At 40.0% G+C, this 26091-nt stretch overlaps 1 protein-coding gene and 2 long non-coding RNA genes across 3 annotated transcripts in view; 2 read left to right on the top strand and 1 right to left on the bottom strand.

Moving 5' to 3' along the window:
* The window catches only part of LOC139449549 (uncharacterized), a 61541-nt gene that overhangs the window by 15246 nt on the left and 20204 nt on the right, over window positions 1–26091 (top strand). The window contains exons 3-18 of the mRNA XM_071230999.1: window positions 19008–19097; window positions 19370–19440; window positions 19750–19920; window positions 20099–20239; window positions 20664–20777; window positions 20967–21218; window positions 21605–21740; window positions 22647–22851; window positions 22958–23104; window positions 23403–23751; window positions 23951–24257; window positions 24487–24613; window positions 24778–25014; window positions 25134–25343; window positions 25438–25712; window positions 25799–25958. Coding sequence (XP_071087100.1) covers window positions 19008–19097; window positions 19370–19440; window positions 19750–19920; window positions 20099–20239; window positions 20664–20777; window positions 20967–21218; window positions 21605–21740; window positions 22647–22851; window positions 22958–23104; window positions 23403–23751; window positions 23951–24257; window positions 24487–24613; window positions 24778–25014; window positions 25134–25343; window positions 25438–25712; window positions 25799–25958 — 2992 coding nt within the window. The remainder of the gene's footprint in view (window positions 1–19007; window positions 19098–19369; window positions 19441–19749; window positions 19921–20098; window positions 20240–20663; window positions 20778–20966; window positions 21219–21604; window positions 21741–22646; window positions 22852–22957; window positions 23105–23402; window positions 23752–23950; window positions 24258–24486; window positions 24614–24777; window positions 25015–25133; window positions 25344–25437; window positions 25713–25798; window positions 25959–26091) is intronic.
* Window positions 897–3146, bottom strand: LOC139450622 (uncharacterized). The gene is made up of 3 exons (XR_011652239.1): window positions 3029–3146; window positions 2158–2248; window positions 897–1473 (listed from the first exon to the last, which is right to left on the bottom strand). It is a non-coding gene; the product is annotated as an uncharacterized lncRNA (long non-coding RNA).
* Window positions 3514–10348, top strand: LOC139450662 (uncharacterized). The gene is made up of 3 exons (XR_011652240.1): window positions 3514–3640; window positions 3938–4021; window positions 9995–10348. It is a non-coding gene; the product is annotated as an uncharacterized lncRNA (long non-coding RNA).

The raw sequence follows: 26091 nt of genomic DNA, 5'->3' as shown, positions 1-26091 counted from the left end.
ACCTTCAATATCAGTTGCGACTATTTCAAAAAACATTGTAAATTGCTTCATTCAGTATAACATTGACAAACATATGACAATGATATACAACTATATGTATAAGAGTTATTTAGACTTCTGCAGGAAAAGGCACATTAGAGAACAAGAGTCATCAGAAAGATCACATAACCCCCCGGCAGCTGTCTGTAAAGTAACCACTAGTAAATGTGCAATTCTGTATGTAATGAGTCAACAGTTTAAAGTTCTTTAAGAAGCACACATTGTTTACCCACAAAAGATCCACCATGGTCGCATACATATGAATGCCAAGTTTCGATCAAATACATTGAATGGTTTTCGAATTCTGCCCCAGAAACGAACCTCATCCCCATTTGAGTCTATGTCCAACTTCATTCCATAAAAATTTAAAAAAATAAAAATTAGAAAAATCCCAAAAGATCAAAAGGCACCACTTCAGTATGTGCCTGACAGATTTGCCAAGTTTCGATCAAATACACTGAATGGTTTGGGAATCCTGCCCCAGAAAAGGAAATGATTACGGATGGACGGACGGACGGACAGACAGACTGGCTGATCGCTATATCACCCCGTATTATATGCCGGGGGGGGGGGGGGGGGGGGGGGTATAAAAAGTAAGTGTATGACCTGTTGCCAACTTCTATCCCTGCCCTAAGGAAGAGTTTGGCCATTTACAATTTTTTTGTCTTGCTATGACATTGACCTTTGACATAGCAGATCAATGTGTTATTCCAAAAATGTCCAAGCAATGCATGGTTTCATACGATAAATGTGGCTATCAAACTGAGGCAAAATATTGGAAAATCCCCATTTACACACCTGGCTAAAGAAACATAAACAACAAACAAATTATCAATTTCTTTTATTTATATGCCTATATCACACACTGAACATGTTCACATGATGGTTCCTGATGCAGTATGCAATTTCCTCCTATTCTTCAATACTTATAACAGAGTGGGATAACTGTTCGCTTGAAAGCATAAGCAGACCATGTTCACCAGTTCAGAGTTACTTGCCCTCAAATATCCTTTTCCTTCTATATTGCCATGGAAAAACAGGAACCAGGATGAGGAGAGGCCAGATCGGCTCTATCCCTGTTGCATTGTGTTAGTAGAATTGTGAACATTCTATTTGGTGTTTGGGTCCACATTTATAGACAAGTAGTCGCAAACATCATTCCTTTCAAGTGATTACCACATGGCCAAAGACAATAATTTCGTCAACGTCCTTGAAGGGTCCCACTCTGACTTGGCATTGGTTGGTCTTCTCACATTAGCCAGACCAGCCTTTGTGAGTGTGTCCCAGTGTCAATTGGGATATAACTTCTTGGTAGGCCCCCATTGAAATAACAGGATTCTCCTCATCACTGTCTGCCTATCACTTCTGATATCTGGAAGGGTCCTTCCAGACTGTCAACCAGTCATCCGGGTATCTCAAGCTGGACTTCAGTTTCTGCAAAATTATGTATAAAGATTGTAGCAATAGAAAAGAATTGTTGCAACATGTACTTACAGATAAAAGGCAGCAAATTCACTTAATTTATCATCTTTGAGTTTTGTTATGTACCAAACATTTGAGATATATATTGTTCCATGCTGATGAGTTGAAACAATTGTTAACTGACATCTCTTGAAAATGCTTGCCATACAAGCCAAAGTAATAGATGAGGTAGCAAGTGGGCTCAATGATCGCTCGTAATCGTACCCAATAACGTGGGATGTTGTCCATAACAGTCATCATCGGTGCGTCTGGATCGAGCTCATAACATTAATCACTGGTTTGCCTAGTTGAGATTTGAGATTTGATTATTTATAATCCTTGTCATTTAGCTGAACTATTGTTGGATGTGGTGTTAAATGAGTGAAATGGGAAGAAAGCCTGAAGTGATGCAGGTCTTACATGTTTACCACTTTGATGAAACCCACAAGCAAGTATATGATGCTACCCTCGATTCAAACCCACGACCATCGGTTTCTGTCAAGCCCAAGAGATGCAACTATGCACAGCAAGTTGTGGTGCCTTTGATAATTAGGCCATCCATGCCAACAGGTGATAAAGAACAAGCAAACTGAAGAAATATTTGCAGAATAGCTACATGAACATGATGAACCAAACAGAATAATTTCAAATATTTACCACTCACTGCTACTCTTCTCTTGTTCCTCATTGCTTCCCTTTTTCCATTGATGCTGTGCAGATGACTGACTCATTCATTCATCCAGACATTCTGCAAATATAAGTAGCATTCACATTACAGAAATATCCAAACTGTACATGCTGTACATTGAATTCAATTGAAAAGGCCCCAGTTGAGTTTCCAACTTAGAACTGTCCTTATAAAAATATTTCATCCGGAACATTCAGAGATAAAACATAATCCCATATTTAACAACTGTCAAACAATTATTTGACAACAAAGCCAGGGTCATTCAACACACACTTTACATAGGGAATAACTTGTTGCAAAAAGGATCCTCGCCAAGGTCAGAGTCATTCCATGAAATATTGAATTATTTAGTTATGAAGCTTATACAAAACAAGGACATAACAGTGTAATTATAAAAATATGTTAAGCGTAAAAAAAGTAAAGTCTTTGGTGGCCATTATTGTAAATTATAGTCTGTATTAGCATCCCACAAAAGTTTAGAGTTAATAATCGTTCCTAGATCTTTGTACATTTCTTCATTATCTATAAAAGCGGATCTAATTTGGATCATCTTGTTTTGATCCATTACGCCCCTTATGCAAATCCTTGTCGTCATAAACAGTGAGGCACGGTAACGGTATAACGAGACAGCGGTGGCACTATAGCGCGGTAATTGAGCGGATGGTATAGCTCGGGCTGCGCCCGGTAAACTGCATTGTTGCCCAAACAGTTGACCATAATACTAAAAAAAGGACCCTTGGCGTTTACGGTAAAGTATGTAGAGCAGGAAAATATCTAAATCAATCCGTTCCATAAGATCTCTGCACGGAAATCATAAGGTCACGAAGCCCTGCTACGTACCTGGCATCCGCATTTGCTGCCAATCGCCTTTCCAAATACTGTTGACTTCCGCGTTGTGGATGGCTCAGAGGAACTTTGGCCGGCATTTCCGTGGTGGAGGTGAATGAGAACAATGTATCAATACACGAGGTAAGCTTATCGTAATCAAGCAGTGTATATCGATACACGAGGTTTGTTTACATCCATGTTCTAAAATGGCGCCCTGGGCACCGTTCCTCAAAGTGATCTTTGCGCTAAGGTGATCGTAAGTCCCCTACTTTAACATAGGCTTACGATCAGCGTAGCGCTAAGATCGCTTTGAGGAACGGGGCCCTGGACCGCAGGGGAATATGGGTAAATTGGCTTGTTCCGGGTTAACACAAAGCTGGGCCCCCGTCTCTAATATCAAAATATTGTTTGGCGCAAATTGACGACGCGCATAGGGAGCCGGGAACCAGTTTAACACGACTTAAGCTGGTTCCTGGCTCTCTATGCGCGACGTCAACTTGCGCCAAGTTATATTAGAGACGAGGCCCAGCTTATACACTGAACACGATCGGTCATTTCGTCAAAATTGGCCAAATATTGAGATTGCAGTTGAGGTAATGCTGGCAGCTGAAGTGACACATTAAGGTAAGGAATATGTGAATATTACAATGATCACGTATTAAAGTAATTTACCACATGTAAGCCTGTCATATGTGACACATTAACTTTTATAGCCAACATGTAAGTAAATGTATCAGGATATAATCATATTTTTATATAACAAGTAGCCTGTCTATCATATGTTAGTATTTGCTTATGTATATAATGAAGAAATATGTTTACTTTAACTGGATAATTTGTATGCTAATGTGACTCACTGTCTTATTTCATATACTCCCTTTACTCTGTGAGATGATTAATAGCCTCAACATATTTTTCCAGATGTGAAGAATCAAGAACAGCTTTAATGACATGGAAGTTTTGCATCAGAGATCATCGTGAAGTGGAAGATAAGACATTTTAAGGGTATGAACATTTTCACTTGAACTAGCTGAACAATAACCATGATGACAACTTTATCATGGGGAAATTTTGGATGGTGGGGTAGCCTAGTTCACTATTCGTGCTGAAGACCCATGCAGGTTTGATTCCTGCCACATAGCTGCGATATTGCTGAGTGTGGCGTTAAACATCAAACAAAGCTAACAGCCGCATACATACTCACATGGGGATTCCAGGTTGAAGTTAGTCCCCATCAACATGATCAACCTATGCTAATTGTAAGAGATAACTTAATGGATCGGCTGATCAGGCTCACTGACTTGGTTGATCCATGTCATTGTATCCCAATTGTGTGGATGGATGCTCATGATGTCAATCAATGGATAGTCTGGTCCAGACTTGATTATTTACAGACCGCCGTCATTTAGCTGGAATATGGCTGAGTGCAGAGTTAAACAACAAACACCAACATGATTCTACAACCTGCTCTTGTGGATACCATTTTGAGGATCCTACACATAACTTCTTTTTGGGTCTTAACTATTGCAATATGTTCTACTACATGTGTTTTAAACATATATTTTTTTCATTGGCTTATCTAAATGATGCTCAAATACAAAATAATAAGATACTAATTCTATACTATTGCAAACTATCAGTTGAGCAATAATGTAATCATCTGATTATAATTAGATAATGAAGGAGAAGTCCTTATTGATCAAATCTACCAGATTCTGAGATAAATGCACGTATTGATTGATTTATTTCAATGTTTTCCTGTACATAATTTTCAACAATTCCATATGAGGCTTTCTTATATCCATGCTGTATAATAATACCTATTATTTCTAATAATAGCATAATTTGGACACACAAATAAGTAATGAATGGTATTTTTATAACAGGTGCCACACATGCGGGATAGGTCATTTCACATGAATCATTTTTATGTGAATTTAAATCACTACAAGCTGATCTGAGTCCTGAAAGGATATGCCTTCGATTCTGTGAAAATGAAAATGCTTAAACATCTCCCAATATTAACTGTGCTATTACAGAATCTGTTCACTTGTTTGTGTATGTAAAATATTTTTGAACGATTACATCCATCTAATGATTGTTTGTATGTGTGATGTGCCAGTAGAGGTATATATGTACAAGCATGTGCATGCGTGTATAAAAAATATGTATGTTTGGCTAGGTACCAGTATATGAATTAGTTGTTTTGTGCGACTTGTATATTAGCATCATCATAGTTTCAACAGACAGTTTATGTATATCAAATGTTAAATGTCTTTGTAGGGAGAATTGCATATCAAAACTGTCATTATTTTATTACTTATGAGTAGAACTTTTTAAGTATCTGGCAAGATACATTTCCTTGGTCCACAGAAACATGTTACCAGTAAACTGTAAACTGACTTGTCTTACTTACTTACTTACTTTGGAGATTTAACGTGCGCTTTCCGACTGATGCGTATTTCGCACACGGGCCCGGCCAGGCCATTTAATGTGTTTCCGAAAGGGGCGAGGGTGGTCTGTGCAACCCAAGAGGGGGCTTTAGGGGTTGCTTATATAGAATTTGGGAATTTTGAGATTTGGAATAGATGCTGATGGGGTTGGGGAGGAGAACTAAGGGAGCTGGGTATGGTGGATGATTGTTTATGTGGTTTTGATTGTTTGATTTGGTAGGTTATTATGGTTTTAGATGCGTTTTATTAGTTCCGTTTTGATTAAGAATACGCCTAAGGCCTTGAAGTTTTCTAGTTTATTTTGTGGGTTTAGTATTGCTTCTAGAGTGAGAGCCTTGTTTAGATTGAGGGTGGTTTGTAATGCGGTTCGATGTGTTAGGTAGTGTGTGCAGTGGATGAGTGCGTGTTCTGGGGTTTCTGGTTGTTTGCAGTGTGGGCAGTTACCTGTAGTGTGTTTTTTAAATTTTTTTAGGTGGTTATTTAGGTTGGTGTGTCCTGTTTGGAGTTTAGTGATTACTCTGTCGATTTTTTTTGATGGATGGAGAATTTTTGGTTTGGTTAGTGGTTTGCTGAGCACTCTTTTGATTTTGCTATTTGAGTTTAGATATAGGTTATGCCATTTTTTTGTGATTTTTTGTTTGTTTACACTTTTAATTTCTGATTTTGAGATGGGTAAGTTTAAGCTTATTTCTGGGATTTTAAGGGATAGTTTAGCTGCTTTATCGGCGTTTTCATTACCGTATATTCCTACGTGGGCGGGTATCCACAAGAAGGTTATTTGTTTGCCTGCTTTTGTTAGGTCGTTGGAGCTTTTAAGTATTTGATTTATTAATTTAGGTCGGTTTTTGGTATTTTTGTTTTGGAGGGCTTGTAGTCCACTTAGGGAGTCAGTAAGTATTAGGATTTTTTGGTTGTTTTTGGATTCTTGATTGTGGAGGGCTGAGGCCATGCCCATTAGTTCGGCCGTGAATATTGATTGGTTATTTGGGAGTCGGAAGGATTGTGTGGTTTTAGTTGGTTGTGTGGTATGGACTCCGAAACCCGTGTGTTTGGAGGTTGGATCTGAGGATCCGTCCGTGTAAATGTGACACCAATTTGGCCAATTTTTGTGTATGTATGCTAGTGTGGTAGTTTTAGCTATGTTTGGGTCGGTTTGTTTATTTATTTGGCTAGCTAGTGTTGTGTCTATTTTGGGTATTTTAAGTTTAGGGGTGAAGATATTTGATTGTTTGCAGTTTTGTTTAAGATTTTTAATTTGGTGTTCATTTAGGTAGTTTGTTATTCTTTGGGATATTGGGGTAAGTAAGGGGTGTTTACGAGCTAGAGCTTGGTTTTTAGGGCTGATGTTTTGGTTTATTAAGTTTTGGATGAGAGGGTTTGATTGGGACGCGGCCCAGAAATTTAAGCTTAGCTGTTCCCTGCGTAGACTTAGTGGCATTTCTCCTGTTAAGGCCTGAAGTGAGGTGTAGGAGGTGCCATGTTGGGTGCGTGTAATGAGTTTGAGAGCCTGATATTGTATTGAGTCAAGTTTTTTGGATAGAGAGTTGTTTAGGGTGTTGTATATGGCGCAGCCGTAGTCTAGTTTTGATCTAATTAGGGATATGTAGAGAGAGAGGAGAGTATCTTTGGAGGCTCCCCAGTTAGAGCCAGTTAGGCATCTTAGGGTGTTTAGGTCTTTACTGCATTTAGTTGTTAGGTTTTGGATGTGAGCATCCCAGGTGAGATGTTCATCGAAAATAAGTCCTAAGAATTTGGTTTGTTTTTGAAATTTGATTGTTTGGTTGTTTAGCTGGAGGATTGGGGAGGCGGGTTTCATGTTTTTATGTTTGAATACTATTCCTGTTGTTTTTTCTGAGTTAAGGGAGAAGCCCCATTTGTCAGCCCATTGTTGTATTTTATTAAGAGATTTTTGGAGTAGATTTGTGGCCATTTTCATGCTTTTAGTGCGGATCCAGATGGCTCCATCATCCGCGAATTTTGATGTGTTTACTTTAGGGGATAGACCCTCGAATAGATCGTTTATCATTATATTGAAGAGGGTGGGGCTGAGGATACTGCCCTGTGGAGTGCCATTTTCTAGGGGACATTGGTCCGATAGAGTTTGGTCTATACACACGGTTATTTTACGATTGTTTAGGAAGTCCTGGATGTAGTTTATTATCTGACCTTTGAGTCCTATTTTTTTAAGTTTTTGTATTAGCCCATCGTGCCATGCCATGTCGAAAGCTTTAGAGAAGTCTAAGAAGATGCCTGTGGTATATTGTTTATTTAGTTGTCCTGTCTTAATATCTTGTTCTAGTCGGGCGAGGTTATCTAGGGTTGAGCGGCCAGGAGTGAAACCGCTTTGATCTGGGTTTATGGTGTTATTTTGGGTTAAGTAATGTTGTAATCTATTTTTAGCCATTGATTCCATTACTTTACATAAGTTTGAAGTTAGGGATATTGGTCTATATGAGTTAGCTTGATTAGCTGGTTTATTAGGTTTAGGGACTAACTGACTTGTCAGTGTGGTTGGAAACTAACTAAGCCGTCACTACTCAATTAAGTAATTAACAGATAATTGCAAGTGATAATACCCACCTGACACTAATTGCCCTGTTAATCCCTAATCCACCATGAGTTGACATTGAGTTCATCTTGCTAATGAGCTGTTGTGAGCATAACAAGATGATAAACATCAAAGGTGGGGCAGGCTTTGATCAAGTGTTCTGTAGAAGAGATTATGTCATTTGTTTAATGTTTATTTAGGATTAGCTACATCCCTTGATCCTACCAAGACCATACTTGAGATTATCAGACAGTTTGTCTAGATACAACCTGATGTCTCAACTGTACTTATTGGATTCTGCCTTGTAACAAACTATGTGTGTGACAAGGACTTTGACCACTCTGTGCAGATGCATAACAATGCACTTGGGGTATGATTCAATTATGTCACACAAGTCAAAGATGGGTTCCACTGTATTTAGAAACAGACGATAGATGCAATACTGTGTAACTTTATAACAATCAAACGAGTATTCAAATAGGAATACACATATATTTACAATGACCCTTGAAAAGTTCCAAAACCAAATAGAACTACTTAAATTATGATTACACTTGACCAATATATTTGTCAGTTTTTCCCGTTATTGTTAATCTTAATTAAAGATAGGATAAATGATAAAAATATGATAATGATTTTACTCTTGACTAATCATGGGCGGATACAACTTTTTTTACAGCTATTTATTGTCTTTGGTGGTAATTTATACAGAAATAAAGATTTATTTTCGAAATATAAAGGGGGGTGCGCAACACAGCACCCCCCTCTGTATCCGCCCATGCTATTGCCAGCAGCCGAAATAAGGTCCCCTAAATGTAATATACATCGTTTTTAGTCGATTGTTCAGGTGGTTCTTTTCAGTTGATTTTTTGTATCAGTGTCTATTTTGGCCTACCAATTAATGGTAGATATTAATTATCAATGATAAGTGAGATAATTATTTTCAATGTGGCTCCCATTGCAACTGAAGCAAGGAACGATTCAAATTAAGCCTGATTCAGCTGCTACATTTATATGTACTTGCTTCTCTAATCAGTAATTCAATCAGTTGGATAGTGACTTGATATTTGGTGAAAATATCTGTTGTATGAAATCCTAATGTTACTTACTTTTGTATTTGAGATGATATTTGTATTTGGTAGCCTAGTGGGTAATGCGTTCTCCGAAGCACTGGGTTCTGTTCCCCACGTGGGTACTGTGTGAAAAGCCCATTTCTGGTGTCCCCGCAGATATATTGCTGGAATATTGCTAAAAGCTGTGTGGAACTATACTAACTTGCACACTCATTATATAATATTTTGAGATCACTTACATGACTTGTGTGATTGAAAGATTTGATAATTATGAATACCATATTAGACAGAATAAACGCCTAGGGCGCTCTCAAAATTTCGTGGTTTATGCTGGCAGCCTGAAATGTTAATGTACGACAAATATATTTTTTCAGAATGAAATTCCCCATAATTAAGGGTGCATATCACACACGAATGTGTATTATATGCAAATAAATAAGTCTTGTATACATTGATCAATTGGAAAGGGTGCTAATTGGGATTGTTAACTAGCCAATATATTAGCAAATATTCCTGTGGGCGCTTATTAGAGCGAGGCGCTTATTACATCAAATACGGTAGTTCTGTTTTTATGTATAAGAACCTATTTTATGCAATTTGCATTGCCTTGTTTACCCCACCTTATGTTTTGATGTAATGCAAACATTTGAGAAAAATTCAGGTGAGCCTGTCTATGGCACTACAGGAATTGTTTTCAGAAGATCAATTACAATTTTGTATTTTCTGTAAAATTTACTGTTTGCTATGGCTTTTTTACATTGGTTAACATGGTTTGGTTAACAGTTGCTTGATAAACTGTCATTACCTTACTCATTGAGAAAACAACTTTTTACCCTTTGTCAGTATATGTGTGTTTCTTATATTTTTAATAACAACATTTTAAAGATGTTATAAATTGTTTCAGGCACCTGGATTTCACAATGACACCAGATCAGACAAGTCATACAAAGGACTCTCAGGTTGATGAATAATCTTCCCCAGAACAACTAGCAGGTTCACCTCAGAAAGTGATGATTCTGAATGAATAATGCCACATCAGTGTGATTCTGTAGGTTGTTTTATTACAACATTAATCAAGTCTAAAGGAATTAATACCAAAGCAGTGAGACTATGTTTATGTGGTGTACACTGACGCTGACTATGCAAATCTGAATGACTTTTGTGGTTTACTGCACAAACATAATTGACTTTAGATATTCTTCTCCCTTGAAATTCTTCTGAGATTTGACTGATTTGTTTATTTAGAAAATGGCATTGAAGCATCTGTTTCTGTTTTTGAATGTTCTTGCAAACACCTTTGGTTACTGAACCAATGAAATGTCATAAAATCAATAAATATGAATTGTTATCTTAACAATTTTTTTTGTTTTGCTTCTTTAAAGAAATATGATATTGATCATTCATAACATAGGTGCTAACATATATCAAATATACTAATGCCCTGAATGTTTTCCTACAATTAATACAGCTCACTGAATGAAGTTTTTAGTTCCATGTCAGTAGAAAAATTACATTGATATTTTTATGTACCGGTACTTTATTAGGTGTTTTCTGTGGATGCACCCATTTGGGTTAATGATATTCTGTTTCAAACTCGTCTGTCAAGATGTAACAAGTACTGATACAGTTCCAAAATAATCTTTTAATCTCACCAGGAACAAAGGCCCAAGTGAGCACATAGCCAATGACTTTCATTTTTTTTGTCAGAGTGAATATGGTGTTATGTCACTTTATGAGCAAAATTCCAACAATATCATGATGGGTGACACCAAGCAATGTACCGATGTGGTGAATCGAGCGCTTCAACCACGAGAAGCTAGAACAAACTGGGAATATGAAGATGAAATGTAAGGATACCATCATACCAGGACTGAATGCTTTTCATTTAATACGCTGAACATCTAAAATGAAATATATATGAATTTGAAAAATGTTTTCACCAAAAGTACCTGCCCATAGATCTCAACTTTAAGGGGATATTTACAACCAAAATAACACAGAATATTACTACAGCTATCTGCTATGCTCAGGCTAACATTATTTACTAGGAGAAAGACATCTCGAAAAATTGCATCCGGATACCTGCCGGATTCCTTCAGCAATGTTCAATTTTCATGGTTAGTTTCCAATATATTTTTAGGTGTTTCACACTTAATTGAACAAAATGCACCCCCCAAATTGTGACATGTTTTTGGAAACTCAGAATGAGGTATCCGGTGCCGGATCCCTGGACACCCAGATTGAGGTATCCGGTGAGGTATCCGGTGCCGGATACCCGGATTCCAGGTGACATACTTTCAGGTGAGGTGTCCATGCCGGATACCACGGATCTGGTATCCGGCAAGGTATCTGCCACCGGATACCCGGACGCGTTTTGGGTAAGTGTCCGGTGGTATCCGGCAGGTATCCGGATACCGGAAACTGCATTTTTTTTGCTGTGAATTTGAAATATACCTGATCGAATAGGCGTCTCATAACCGTCATTTTCGTAAACACAATCCAATATGGCGGAATGTATACTTCGGCGTTTGTGAATGCGTATTTTCCAAAACATTCTAAACGATTCAAGGCTTATCAGCGACGTTTCAGAATTATCATTAGTGATAAAAAAGCGCAGTGAATTGTGATTTGAAGAGATTTACAATGTACCTAATTTTCAAAATTCACTTTCAATAATTTTGCTTCGCCCAAAATGACAGAAGGGGGAATTCAAAACTGTGAAGTGTATTAGTTTTGAATTTTATTTGACTTCGAAGTGAGGGTTGGAGAGTAGGGACATATGTGTCGCTGTGGCATCCAGGGGGTTTACACTCTGAAAAACGACAACGTAAACATAACAACAGATAATGTAACTGATAATGAAAACAAGTAAACTCGCAGACGAGGACGAGTTTATTTATTTTTATTATTAATTAAACGGTCCTGTGGTTCAATACAGACGTAAGTGAACATTTGACTTAAGCTCGAGCAACTTATGAATGACTTAGACTCAGGAAAGTAGTCCGGGCCTGGAATTCGATCTCATACATGTTTGATACCAGTTATCTCAAAAAGGTTTGTCACCCAGAGGTGTGTAAGAAATGGGCATCACACACTGTACCCATTTTGGAAATCGAAACCGAGCCTGAGGTGTGGTGAGCGAACTCTGTGACTCCTGAGTTAATCAACTCAACAATCAAATGAGTGAATGACCTCGGTTGGGTAAAATAACGGGAAATAAGCACAAAGGGCATATCCCTAAAATAAGTCACTTAGACTATAAAATAGACGAGTACGTCTGAATATCAAACTAGTCTTATAAACTGAAGATTCAGTTACTTTGACTGTACAAGAAAATACTTAAATGTCCCAAAAGCAAGACAATCACGGGAAGGTTGGTTATCCACGGATTTCTAGCAAAAAAAAATAGTATTACAAATCCTAGCTACTACGCTTAGCTCAATACAACCAGAGTAATTATAATTACGGCCTAACGGGACACACGATCTTACAAAAGTACATACATACTGCGCGGTCCTCAAAGTGGACAATCTCTCGTGGACGATAGTCTGAGGCGTTTCCACATGAATAGCAAGCTAATTGTTATATCCATACTGAAGATGTAACTATCAAATTAAAGCGCTGAACATAAGCTATCCAACGGCATTATTAAAAATATACAACAAGCTATGTATATTTATTGAGAAGGAAAAAATGACCATAAATACTAGAGAAATATCTGAGCGTTCAAAAATGTCCCCTAAAGTTTGAAAATCATAGTTACAAAAACATTTCTAATACAAGAATAAGGCAGCGAACATATAGGAGATAACACACATCAAGGGAATGCATGGTATGAGATTGCCATTGAGTCAAAAGAGAATGAAAGAGTCGGGCCACTAAATCTCTGATTTGCAATGCATTGACACTGTTCAACGACGACGGCCGGACTTTGCCGAGAGGTGTCGGAAATAAAGCTAGGAGGACGGAGAGGTCACAAGACCATGACACGAACTGATTCGAGACACGGTGACAATTATTAATCCAACACAATTCAAACTTAATGTACTTAGATTTTACATGTATTTAAAATACATGACATGGATAACAGATCGCAACAAGCGCTGAAAAGGAGGCGGCGCTAAAGATCAAATGATTGTTTACCATTAGAAAGGTAAACATAGGTTACAAATGTGTTATAAGAATGCCCGAACGCCTAGGACGTTTGAATAGGGTAGTCGTAACTATTGTAAAGAAATTCATATTTTAAATGCAACACTCGCCGACAGACACGTATGCCTCCGCCTCTATGATTCTTTAAATAAGAAATCACATGGGCTATCTTTGATCTTATTGGATAACTGCTCAACTTCTCCGTTGGTAAGCTACACACAGTTGCACGGTGGAGTTCACCGGTAATGTCCTATTTGTCCTGGGTTCTATATACGAAATGCCAGGATTTACAGTAATGATTGTGATCTCCCTGATGTTCATCAACTCAGCAAAAGGTCTTGTGGAAAATGGGTCAGTATACTAGCCAATTCTGAAAATGTGAATGTTATGGTTTTGTTATTGTGGAAACAGGTTTGTAAATCAGTGCTCATTTACGGTAGTCAGTTGTGCCTCTCAAACCTTGTAAATCGGTGTCGGTAGAAATGGCAAAGTAGTAAACGACTGTGATTCATATGCTATTATCTAATTGATATATACACTACTGACAAAAATATGGGAACTGATGATTTGAATGAAGCTATCGTTGATGTGTACATTTACCGTATCGTTGCATCTGAACATCAAACCACACTAAACCTTTACATCATGCATGAACAGCATGTGACGCACGTGCACACAGAAGTCTAGTTTTAGTGTGTGCGCCTTTAGAGGAACCCAACATCGCTAATGCAGTTGAGCTAATCCTCTGAGACAGTATCTCAATGAGAAGACAAAATGGCGAATTGTGGGTACGATGAATGAGGGGACGTGATTATCGCAAGTATCATTATCAAAATGTTTGGCAATCAAAAAGAGTAATGTCTCAACTGTGGGCAAAGTACCGTCAAATGGGTGGGGTTACAATGAAACCTGGACGTGGCAGACCTAAAAAACGACACCTGTCCAATATCGTCTCATTACATTAATTGCACTACGCAATAGTTTCAAATCTCCCCCTGTTATCAATTGACACTTCCCTACAATATATTATAACACGAAGGCCGTTTAAACACAGCTCTATGTAGCCCGCCCGAATGCAAGACGTCCTGTGATGGGTAAGTTTACCATAGGCGGCAAATATTGGGATGGGCTAGGCATCACCAAGGATAGGTTGTGCACCATGCTTACAGACGAATAAGGTTTTTCCTCCGATACACAAATGGCAGAAAACGTCGTTGGCGACGTAGCGGTGACTCTTGACCATGATCGGTATGGGGGCGGTAATGTCATGGTTGAGGACGGTATCACACATGACAGGCGAACTGATTTGGTTATTGTGAACTCGACTGGCCAACGACATGTTGACATTTTGCGGAATGTCGTTGTTCCATTCGCTGGAAATTTAGGCAGACATTTTGAACTGCAAGGTGACAATACCAGACCACATAGTGCCTAGGTCATATCTCCAAAGGCATATGGACATTGGATTGGTCCGCTAAGTCCCCTAACCTTTGTGCATAGTTGGGATGTTCTCGTGCGGAGAGGGTATGCCAGAAACGCAGCACCCGCCAACGTGGCCCAGCTCTTCAGGAGGAATGGCAAGCGATACTAAGAGCAACTGTAATGAAAAGTATGACATCAAGGCGTCGTGCATGTATGACACACCAGATATTGATCTTCACGCCCAATATTAATTTTGCGTCAGTCATCGTCCAAACACACTTGCTAAACTGACGTCCAAAAGAAACTTTACCAGAGTTTGAAATCACTCTTGCTCAAAAACAACAAAACATACATGCATGAAGTAAAGTGTATTGAGATCAATATATCAGCATAATCAACACTGAAACTGACAATCATACTGCGACCGTGAATGACGTCAGTAGCGTGTGTGACCACCAAATGCCTCAATACACGCAAAAACTCTTCTACGCACAGAAAAAGTCACGTGGGATTTGTCGACATTCTTCTTGGAAGTCCAAGATCAGTTCTTGCCGGTTGGCTGGAGAGTGTGGTCTTCGTCGAACACGACGATCCATCAAGTCCCAGTGGTGTTCTATGGGGGACATGTCGGGTGAGCGTGCAGGCCAAGACAGGACGTTGATGTTGTTGGCTGCGAGGAAGTGACAATTCTGACTGTATGGGCTCTAGCGTTGTCATGCTGATAAATGACACCACGTGGCTGCTGTTTGAGAAATGGTAGGACGACTGGACGAAGAATGCTATCCACGTAACGCTGAGCTGTCAAGTTTCGGTCAACGATGACCAGCGGTGTCCTTCCCTGCCCACAGATCCCTCCCCACACCATGACACTCCCTCCACCATATGATACGACCTCATGCACGCAACACGCCGCCGTTCGTTCACCCTTCGGCGGTAAACACGTTGTCTTCCATCAGCCCTAAACATACAGAATCGACTTTCGTCAGTGAAGACAACCCTCTGCCAGTCACGTCGTTGCCAACGTCGTACAGTCCGGGCCCATTTCAGTCGCAGTCGACGATGTTGCGCTGTCAATAGCTGTCCTTTGTATGGTCTAAAAGCTCTGATTCCATGAGCCCTGAGTCTCCTGGCCACTGTCTGTCGACTAACCCTGTGACCTAAGGCATTTGTCGCCGATGACGTCACTGCCAGGAAGCGATTTCGGAGGTGCAAGGTACGCAAGTACCGGTCATCATTGGGCGTGGTCACCCTTGGTCTGCCTGTTCTTTGCCTGTCAGCGGTCGGCCCTGTCTGTCTGTAACGTTGCATCAAGTTAGTAACGGCAACACGGGAGCAACCGAAGGTTCGTGCAATATGGGCGTGGGTGGCTCCCATCTGTACCATACCCAAGGCTCGTTGACGTTGTCCTACTGTGAGTCGTGGCATTTCTTTTGTGTGTTATTTTTATCACTGTGGATGTCTGACTTGCCGTTGCAATCGTTTTATACCCTTACCCGCACGTGCATTTGCAGTTTTCCGAGGTGCAGGTGTTTTTCACTTTTTCGCGTGTTATCTCGCAAACATGCAACAGACGATTAATATTTTCTGCATACACTATTGTTGTATCTAGGTTATGTGTTTTAGATAGACTTCATCGAAAACTTTTTTATACTTTGTCTGAAATTTATATTTTCAGTTGGTAAAGTTTCTTTTGGACGTCAGTTTATTACATCAGTTCCCGGCAGTGGTGTATGTTTATATATATGTAACTTTTCGGTGTATCCATATTCCAAAGCAACTGGATGGAGAAATTGCAATTGATCCCTGTATTCTTCAGCGTTGAGATCATCAGTCTTGTTTCTGGTCTATTTTTGTATTTGACACTGACCACTGCCATCATATTATATATTGCCATTGAACATTGTTCAAACATTCTATTGTTTACTGCCATTGTAATTGTTGTGCAGTAATTCGTGGTTATTTGTAATACCATTGTTAATTGTATACCATTTGTTGGTTGTTTGTTGGTTGCACACTACGTCCCTATACGTACAAAATTATTGGTTAACATATTGTTTCAATTTGGGAATCGCGACAGGTGACAAAGATACGAAAGAAATATGTTAAGTCCCAACTCGTCACACATGTTTGAGAAAGTGTTCACGTATGTTCATGTCATCACTACATCGTAAACGTATGAGAACGACAACAGACAGTACGCAGGCCAAACATTCAGTATATTATATTTGGATTGTTCACAATTATTGTTTCATGTTGCTAAAGAAAAAAGATATGAACATTCTTTTACATATTGTACTTTACCTTTCTAACCAATGGAATAAAATGATTTTTGAAGATACACACTTTTACTTATATCTGTCTCTGGTAAGAAACACTTGTACACAAAAAATGTCTGTCCTGTTACCAGAATGAATCAAAACTGAAAAATGAATTTATAGAAAATGAACATTGTTTATATTTTCTCATAACACGTAGCATCGGGTCGGTCGAAATATATTGTTATGCCATTGAAGTATGTTTAAAAGAGTTGGGCATTGTTGGATTAGATCTGGATTTCATGCCCTTATTTATGCTAATTCTATTAGATACTTCAATGTTTGTTTTGTTCTCAATCGTATGCCTGTTGGAAAACCTAGATTGACGTATATTACATAACACTCACCATATTTGTGTTGTCTCATAAAGGCATAACCTGTGTTAAATATGTTTACAAGTAAAGATTATTATATTATATATAGAAGTATGCATCGGAAGCGGTTGGTACGTTTGCGGCAGCAACTAGCCATAACAGGCCATAAAAGTGACTACCAGTCGACATTGCTTCGAAATACTGTAACCTGATAATACAACTTTAGGAAAAGAACATTAATTACTTGCAATGCATTTTCACTTACCTGTTTGTGAACATTTAAAACCAATATGTGCACATGTAACTTCAATGAAAGTACCTTTATAATGATTCAGATAGCAGGAAGACACTTCTGTATTTGACAAGATTTCAAAATATATAGTTTGTAATTGTGTTGATGAACATGCTGACAACATAATTTTACTCGTCACACTGTTGCAGAAAACTATGTTGACGTAATTATTCAATCACTGACAACAAATTACTATTTGTTCGAAGTCACGAAATAATTAATTCATATTGGTGAAGGCGTTGTCCATCATATTTGCGACATTTAAAGTATAGATTTGGTTAACGAACATGAATATATATGCATTTTCGTATAGACACCCGTGAGGGCGGTCGGGTAGCCTAGTGGTTAAAGCGTTAGCTCGTCACGCCGAAAACCCGGGTTCGATCCCCGACATGGGTACAACGTTTGAAGCCCATTTCTGGTGTTCCCCGCCGTGAAATTGCTGGAATATTGCTAAAAGCGGCGTAAAACCACACTAACTCGCTCACTATAGACCCCCGTGAAAATCCCGTTCAGAATTAGTCTTCAGCAACGCCTGCTTGTCGACTAACGGGATCTGGTGTATCGTTCTTGCTGCCTTCGTTGATGAATGTCATCGTATTCAAATTGCGTACATCCATGCGCATAATGCTAATCACAGGATGATCTGGTCTAGACTGGACTATTGTTGAGTGCGGCAATAACCAAACAGTAACAAAAATCAACGAAACCAACGACTAACCAGAAGGTGTAAAGAAAAGTCCGGGTTCACTTGGATTTATTATCAGGACATTTTTTACTTTGGAGATCTTGAGGAACCTTGGTCTTATGACGAGTCAAACCATTTACTTGATTGCTCTTGTATAAGTAGGGGCTGTCGGGTAGCCTAGTGGTTTAAGCGTTCGCTCGTCACGCCGAAGACTCGGCTACGATTCCCGACATGGGCACAATGTGTGAAGCCCATTTCTGGTTTCCCCCGCCGTGATATTGCTGGAATATTGCTAAAAGCGGCGTATAACCATACTCACTCACTATTGTATAAGTGGGTATTTCACCATAAAGATATTAAATCTATGTTTGAGGCAGGATTTTAAGATAATACCAAGTTATATTACCTACGAGGGCAAACATATTACGGTTATACAAATGATATGTGCCCGAGGGTTATCACGTCACACGAGATTACAGTGTATTGTTTCCGTCATCCGGACGGAATTGCTGACGTCATTCGAATCTTATTGTAACGTGAGGTCACACTAGAAACGGCGTCATAGCCGAAAATTGTTGACGTCATTCGACAAATTGAGATCCCGCTGCTGTTACGACTTGCTGTCCTTATAGGTAAACGCTAAAATTCGTCTCTGTATGTAGACATTTTCTTCGGTGATAAATGGAACATTTTATTCGTGTTCATGTCATATCGTCTTTGTACTTTCCTTTCAGTGAAAATGTAGAAACGATTACAACGTACAGGTCATCGCGTTACACAGTGAAGTGTGATTTTTGGGATTGGGGTCGGTGCACAAGATACAGGTAAACAACTACATTACTTAAACACAATTGGTATTATTCATAATGTTTTTTTGGTAGGAATATATGTATGATTTATATCTTCCGGATCTTACTAGGCTTCCTTGTTAAATGATCTTTAACAGTAATCTTTTGCAGAAATATTAATTAGAATGTTAAACAATATGATGTTAACACTGTTAACACTTAGACACTAATTGTATAGATATGATGTGCATATGTATGTTGACAGTAGCAGCAACACTCATCTAAAGATAACATGTTTTTACGACCAGGCATCGGACAGACAAGAGGTTTGAGTGCAAAACAGGGTACAAAACAACAGATGACAGAAGTTGCCCCCATCGTAAGCGAATTATGCTATTTTGAATAAGCAACGTCTGACCTCACTGCAATTGTAATCTAAATGATGATATGTAAACCTTGGCAATTAAGTTTGGACAGATCGTCGAACGTATTTTAAACACAAAATGTCAATTGTTATTTACAATTGTTTGTCCTAAGACTCACTAAATTCACTAATGCAATTTGCTCAAGTTACAACCTTTCACTTATTCTAATCCTAGATAAGCACATATTACCATAAAGGATACATCTGGTTTCATGTTCAATGACAAATAATGCAACAATAAATCTTTTAAATTTCATATTGCAGCTATATGTGACAATCAGATCAACCCCGATGCTTGCAACATCGACTACAGGACTTCGCACATCGTATACAACAATGGCAGGACACAGTACAAGAGTGGGGGGAGCTGTACTTCCCCGGGGATCTGTACCAACTGTTATGAAGGCTTTTTCCCAAGCAATGAAAGATGCAGAAGTAAGTATGTGTTATAGTTTTACCCAATCCAGTCATGTAGGATCTCGCGATGACTTCAACGCATATTTGTGTTTGAATTCATGAATCATATTTCCCCCAAACAAAATTATTGCATGTCGCCTTTGCCATTGTCTAATTCACATCACGCACGTGATAACGATACTCTTCCTATCTCTAGTGTGCACCGCCATCAGCAACTGCGACCTGGAGACGTGCACCAGCAGCAGCAACCAGGTGTGTAGTCGCTGTGAGGGGGTCGTGTCGGAGCAGGCAGGACACAGGGCATATGTGAAATCTTCTGACAGTAGATCATGCATACGTGAGTAAATACGAGAACCTGTTGGGAAACATGTTTTAGAGGTTGCATTGCAATTTTGGATCTACTGTTAATATTTGTCGTTTCAATGAAACATACTCGCAACCTGTAGGAATCTTCTCGGGGATCATCTAAAGTCATTCTGTAAAACTTGCATACACTTTTACCTGAGCACTTTCATATCCTTTAATGCGCATAGACTTTCAAACAAATACAATCCTACCCAATTAACACTAGTGAGTGAAAAAACGTAGTTTTACGCCGCTTGATATCGGACATATTTGTTTTCCTCTTACCAGAAATCCTGTTTCAGTGAGTAAATTCTATGACTTGCCTTAATACATCCCACCATTCACGTTCACGAAGCTGTTGAGATATATATGAAAAATGCCAAAGTCTATCATAAACCCTGCATTTGTTTGCGCAGAGGCGTGTTCCTGGCGGAGTGACAGCACCTGGTGTTATCCCGGGACCTGCAGGAACGAGTACGCCAGTAACTGTGCCTGCTCCAGTGGATTCACAGGAAGACACTGCCAGACAAGTGAGATCTACCTGACACTTCATGGATTGACTGATGTGGTTTCATGCGATTTTGTCTCTGGCGTTTTGCCACCGAGCATTGACCCTGTAAATATCAAAGACATTGTAAATTAAGAGGAACATAGCTTATGATATAATTGCTGTTATAGACGTGGATATATGTTCGTATATTTGTACACGTATGTTACAGTTACAGTGAAGCCGACAATAAACTCCAACCTCCTGCGACTGACCGCCAGCAACGGGGACGTGGCCGAGGCACCTCCCAACATCAACAGTGGTCCATCTCAGTCCACCAGCTGGTCCAACATTAACTCCCCATCCAGCATGTACTACAAGTTTACAGCCGCGTACATAACTGTTCCTCCTGCCAGCCATGGTTTCATTGAAGGCTTTAGAGTGGGCATTGTCAGTGCTTCCGCTACATTCAAACTAAAGAGAGGTTTGTCGGAGATCACAAAACAGGATCATTTCTCTCCAAAATACATCACAGAGTGAAAACATCTGTTCGTAGATTAACTACTACTTGTCCAACAATAGAGAGGATGCAATGGAAAATATGTAACTGCTTACGAATTTGAACAGTAATGAAAATCAGGTCGCAATCTGTAAGAAACATATTGCTATTGGACGTCTTTCTCGATGAATACAGTGACGTCACTGACCACTATTTCAGCTGCCCCCTCACTTCGTCCTCCTCTCGACGTCCTCCCACTGTCCCCACCCGATATGTTATTGGGTTTATCTCCTGCTCTGATAAGTGCCAACGCACACGTTTCTGAATTGTATTATTGTCTCCTCCTCTGACTCATCTGTTGGTGTACCTAGGTGGAGGTGTTGTCTCCACTAAAGTAGTAACCTGTGGAGGAGTCAGCAGAAGCAGCCCGGACACAGACCTGTACACCTGTGAAGGAACCTCATCAGGGACGTCTGTACTACCTCTACCCTTCCAACACAGAGACGTGTGAGTAGGGGGAGAAACATGTAGTTAGAGTGAGTGAGTGACTGAGTGAGCTGGGTTTAGCGCCGCTTTTAACATTATTCCAGTTATATCGCGGGGTGTCAGCTTAATGTGGGAGGAAAGCCCGAAGTGATGCAGGTCTCAGATGTTTACCATTTTGGTGAAACCCACGAGCACTGGTGTGGTGCTGACAAACCTAGAAACATAATCGGGGCGACTCATAGGTTTCTGGCGTGACTAAGGGACGCAATTCTGCACAGCGAATCGCAGCGCCTTAGACGACTGGACCACCCGTGCCCCCCATTTGATTAGAAAACATTTGTACGTTACTACATACAGTTTAGACTGTGATCCATCGAATGGGCATTCAGACATTTTTACCTTGACTTTTGTGTACACCTATTTCAACACATGCCTTACAGTTTCCATGAGGATCCTGATCCTGATATAAGTGTTATTAATGGTGCTCTGGATCTACGTTCTGCCCGAGATCCCCACGGGAAAGCTAGACCTTCGGCTCCATATGAATGGGATGTGTTGGACAGTAATGATTGGTTGTAGTAAAAGTCATAAGCTAACCCAGATCTTTGAAACCACAATGCCAATATAATGACCATGTGTTATACCTAGTTTATGCATTCGGAATCTGTGGGCATCATACAGATCTTTTAAATTTTATAATTATACGTTGGTGAGCTACAGTGCTACTGTTTCCAATTGAATTAAGTTTTCAGCATTTATAGCTTTTTCAAACAAGTGTGTTATAAAACATTTCAGCCTGGAAATCTCTTACGCAACAAGTAAAGGAGGGTATGTGAAACTCTGGAACAAGGAGAGTAGCACACTAGCAACCCACTACTACAGCGGTGCTACACAGACCCATATAATAACTGGGATTTTGTATTTCAGTATCGATTTCTCTTACGCAACAAGTAATGGCGGGTATGTTAATGTCCGGAACAAGGAGACTAAAACCCTGGCAACCCACTTCTACATCGGTGCTACACAGACCCACAAATTTACTCTGACCATAGACCTGGTGGACCCCTATCACTGTACTGGTAGTACTGCCTGTGTTGGTAGCATGTTGACTGCTCCCAATGCCATCAAGTCTGTAAGTATAATTTTATGACAAAAAAAGAAACTTTATTCTGTATATGATCACATTGTACTACCCAAGTTCCTTATACAACCGAGAAAGACTCAATGAATTGTTTCAGCCAACTGTGAACCTCCGCTGGAGTGGCTGGGTAGATGATGATGCGGGTGTTGACCACTTTGTGAGGGAGGTGTATGAACTCCACGCTGTTGGGGATGTACTCAGAGATAAACGCCGGATTGACACTACCACTTTGACCAGCTCATCGGTGAGGGATTCATTGTTGTAGATCAGTTTAAATCATGGGTGATTAGTTACATTCGCAATGTAAATCCAAGCATATAGTCGCGTGAGTGTGAGTATTCCTGTGCGTGTTCCTGTGTTTCCAGGACCTGTCTTGGCGATGATAATTAGCATGATTTTTCAGCTGCATAATTCGATTTCGAAACTCATTAACTTAACACCAACATTATATCAAAGATATTGTTCACTTGTAAGTTGAACGTCGTTGTATGGTGTTTACTTGTTGAAGTTACAGATATATGTTTCACATGTTTATGTTTCAGACGGCCAACAACTACACACTAACGAAGGCGGGCGTGTACTCAGTTGTCCTGTCTGCCTATGACAAGGCAGGTAATCACAGAAGTGCCAGACGGATACTGATATATGATGGTACGTCGACTGTCACAACTCAGGCAAATAAACAACTCCGTGTGACGACAGCATCTTCAGCAACGTCGGAGTGGCAAACGACGTCATCAACAGTGACAGTAGACTGGACCAACAGATACATCAACACAGTACATCACAACAACAAGTGGCTCCATGGGGTGGCTTCCAGTGGTGGTGTCGGCTCAGACTATGATGACAACGAGGGTGACAGAAGTGTGGCTGTCATCAACAATGTTCAGGGTAAGTTCATATTACAAGCTTGTTAATATAGAACAGATGGGTTCTATTGAAATGTTTCCAACACAGCTATGGTACCCTATATTTGTACCTAGAGGTTTATCTTATGCAATATGTCATTATTATACTGTCAATCATGAATTCATTCTGATTCTGTCAGTTTACATTTAATGGTAAAACAAATCACAGTTTTATTCAACAGGTGTAACACGGTTCTTGTCGTCATACAAAGTTGACCATAAAGGAGGATGGTCCATCACCAGTCCCCCAGTTAATAACGAGTTCGTTAGTCAAGGTCTGAGTCAGTCACAAACTATAACACCCTCACTTGCCGATGGTGACACTGTGCGCTTCTGGATTCGAGCTTATGACATCAAGTCGGACTTGAAAGAAGAGAATGTGACAGTCCATATCGACACATCACCACCAGTCATAGAGAACCTGTGGCTCACCAGAGGAGACAGACTCAACATCAGTGTTCACAGAGTAGAGGAATTCACCGAAATGACGCATGTTTCTTTTCTTATTATTACAGCATTCGCTATTCAATGTCGTCTTATTTTTTACATATAAAAGTATCGGGGACACAGGTCCCCTCCCTCATCAATCTGGCATGTCATGGTATCTATAAATTAATATTCAACATGGTAAACATGCTTCCAACTCCTTCGTGCACTGCACAATTATATCAGAACAATCATGAAGTGTTTTCATGGTAATGGGTCCATACAATTACAGAATGGAGTGGGTCGCATACGATGAGCACAGCGGCCTGGAGGCGGTGTCGTGGCGGATTGTAGATAAATACCGGGGTCGAGACATCGTGCATGGAGTGCAGCACATCACGGCGCAAGGGGAAACAAGCGTAAGGCAATTTGTGTCTACCTAGCTGTGTCGCCCGAGTACTGCATATAGTTGTTAACTCATATCTAACATTGCAGGCTAACTTGAATTTTGAAACATACACATCTATAGGTGTCAAAATGATAATTACAAACGTATTATTGATATCATTTTTTTATTAATCAGTCAGTTTCTGACTGCAAGAACACCTACGCTGGTGCCGCCAGGGGAGCTAACTGTTACTGCACGCCAGCCAAAGGCTGCTACCATCGTCACTTCCAAGTGAAGCCCACCATAGTAGTCAGCAGTCTCTCACATGGAGGAATATTTAGTGACAAGAGCAAGGGGTCCCACGACTCTGACTACCATCTAGAGGTCACTGTAACAAACCACGCCAAACTTACAACAAAGAAGGAGTTTAAAGTAAGTGGAAGGTTTGGATGACTCATGCGTATCAGTTATGTATATACTGTATAGCATTTGCTTTTGATCACAATGTCCATCATCTAGCTCCTATCATCCTCCTTCACGTTCTTGTCCAGGTGACCATAGACGCAAGTCCCCCTCACCCTGGCACTGTTCACGATGGTCACTCGGGGAACCCAGAGGTGGACTACCAGCACAACCTTGAATTCCATGCACACTGGGACGGATTCTTTGATACAGAGAGTGGAGTCAAGTTCTATCAATATAGATTTAGCCCAAACTGTTTCCAAGAAAGCGACTTTGGATTAAATAAATCTTCATTGGAGGTAAACAATGAAATAGTATTGCCCTTGCTTGTAAATATCGCATTTTCGGAATAATGAATGCTTCGAATTATGTTCATATAACCTTTGTATGCAGGTTACTGAAACCTATTCCACATACGCCTCCTGGACAGCGCCCTCTGTCGGCAAGTACCACGTGACAGTGGTGGCCTACAACCGAGCACTGGAAGCATCCGACCCTGTGTGTTCTGACGGAGTGACTGTAGACACAACCCCACCCAGTGTCAGGGAGGTGGCAGTGAGAGACTCCAGAGTGGTGGAGGGCCTCGTCAAGTCATCAGCTGGTGATGTGTGGTTGATCGACACCCACAGAAGACGTACCCTGATAGTCACTCTAAATAAGAGCTGCAGGTACATATATGCTGTTTACTGTTTGGCTGGCACATGGTGATTTGTTATATATTCGAGAATGTGTTTCAATGTTGGTATCTCCACAGCGCCAAGGCCACGCCAGTAGATCACGGGAAGCTTTTCCTGTTTCCAATACATCGCTACAACAACGGAAGTGGGATGCAAATCTACAACACTGACTGTGAATCTCTCCCCGCTTTGCCCGCCACCTTCATCAACTCTCTCTACGTCTACAGAGAACACCATGTGAGTACCTTATGTCATCAGGTGGGCAGTCATGAAGTTCGTGCACAAACGGTACACTTATTTATCTCAGGACTGATTTGTTGTATACAGTAAAAGTGTTTTCCTGCGCTTCTCACTTAAGTATTTCATTATT

Source organism: Haliotis cracherodii, unplaced genomic scaffold (genome assembly GCF_022045235.1).
Source record: "Haliotis cracherodii isolate W230 unplaced genomic scaffold, xgHalCrac1.p SCAF_8, whole genome shotgun sequence".
Classification (NCBI taxonomy): domain Eukaryota; kingdom Metazoa; phylum Mollusca; class Gastropoda; order Lepetellida; family Haliotidae; genus Haliotis; species Haliotis cracherodii.
Note: the sequence above shows the minus strand (reverse complement) of the source record. Positions and strands in the feature narration are given on the sequence as shown.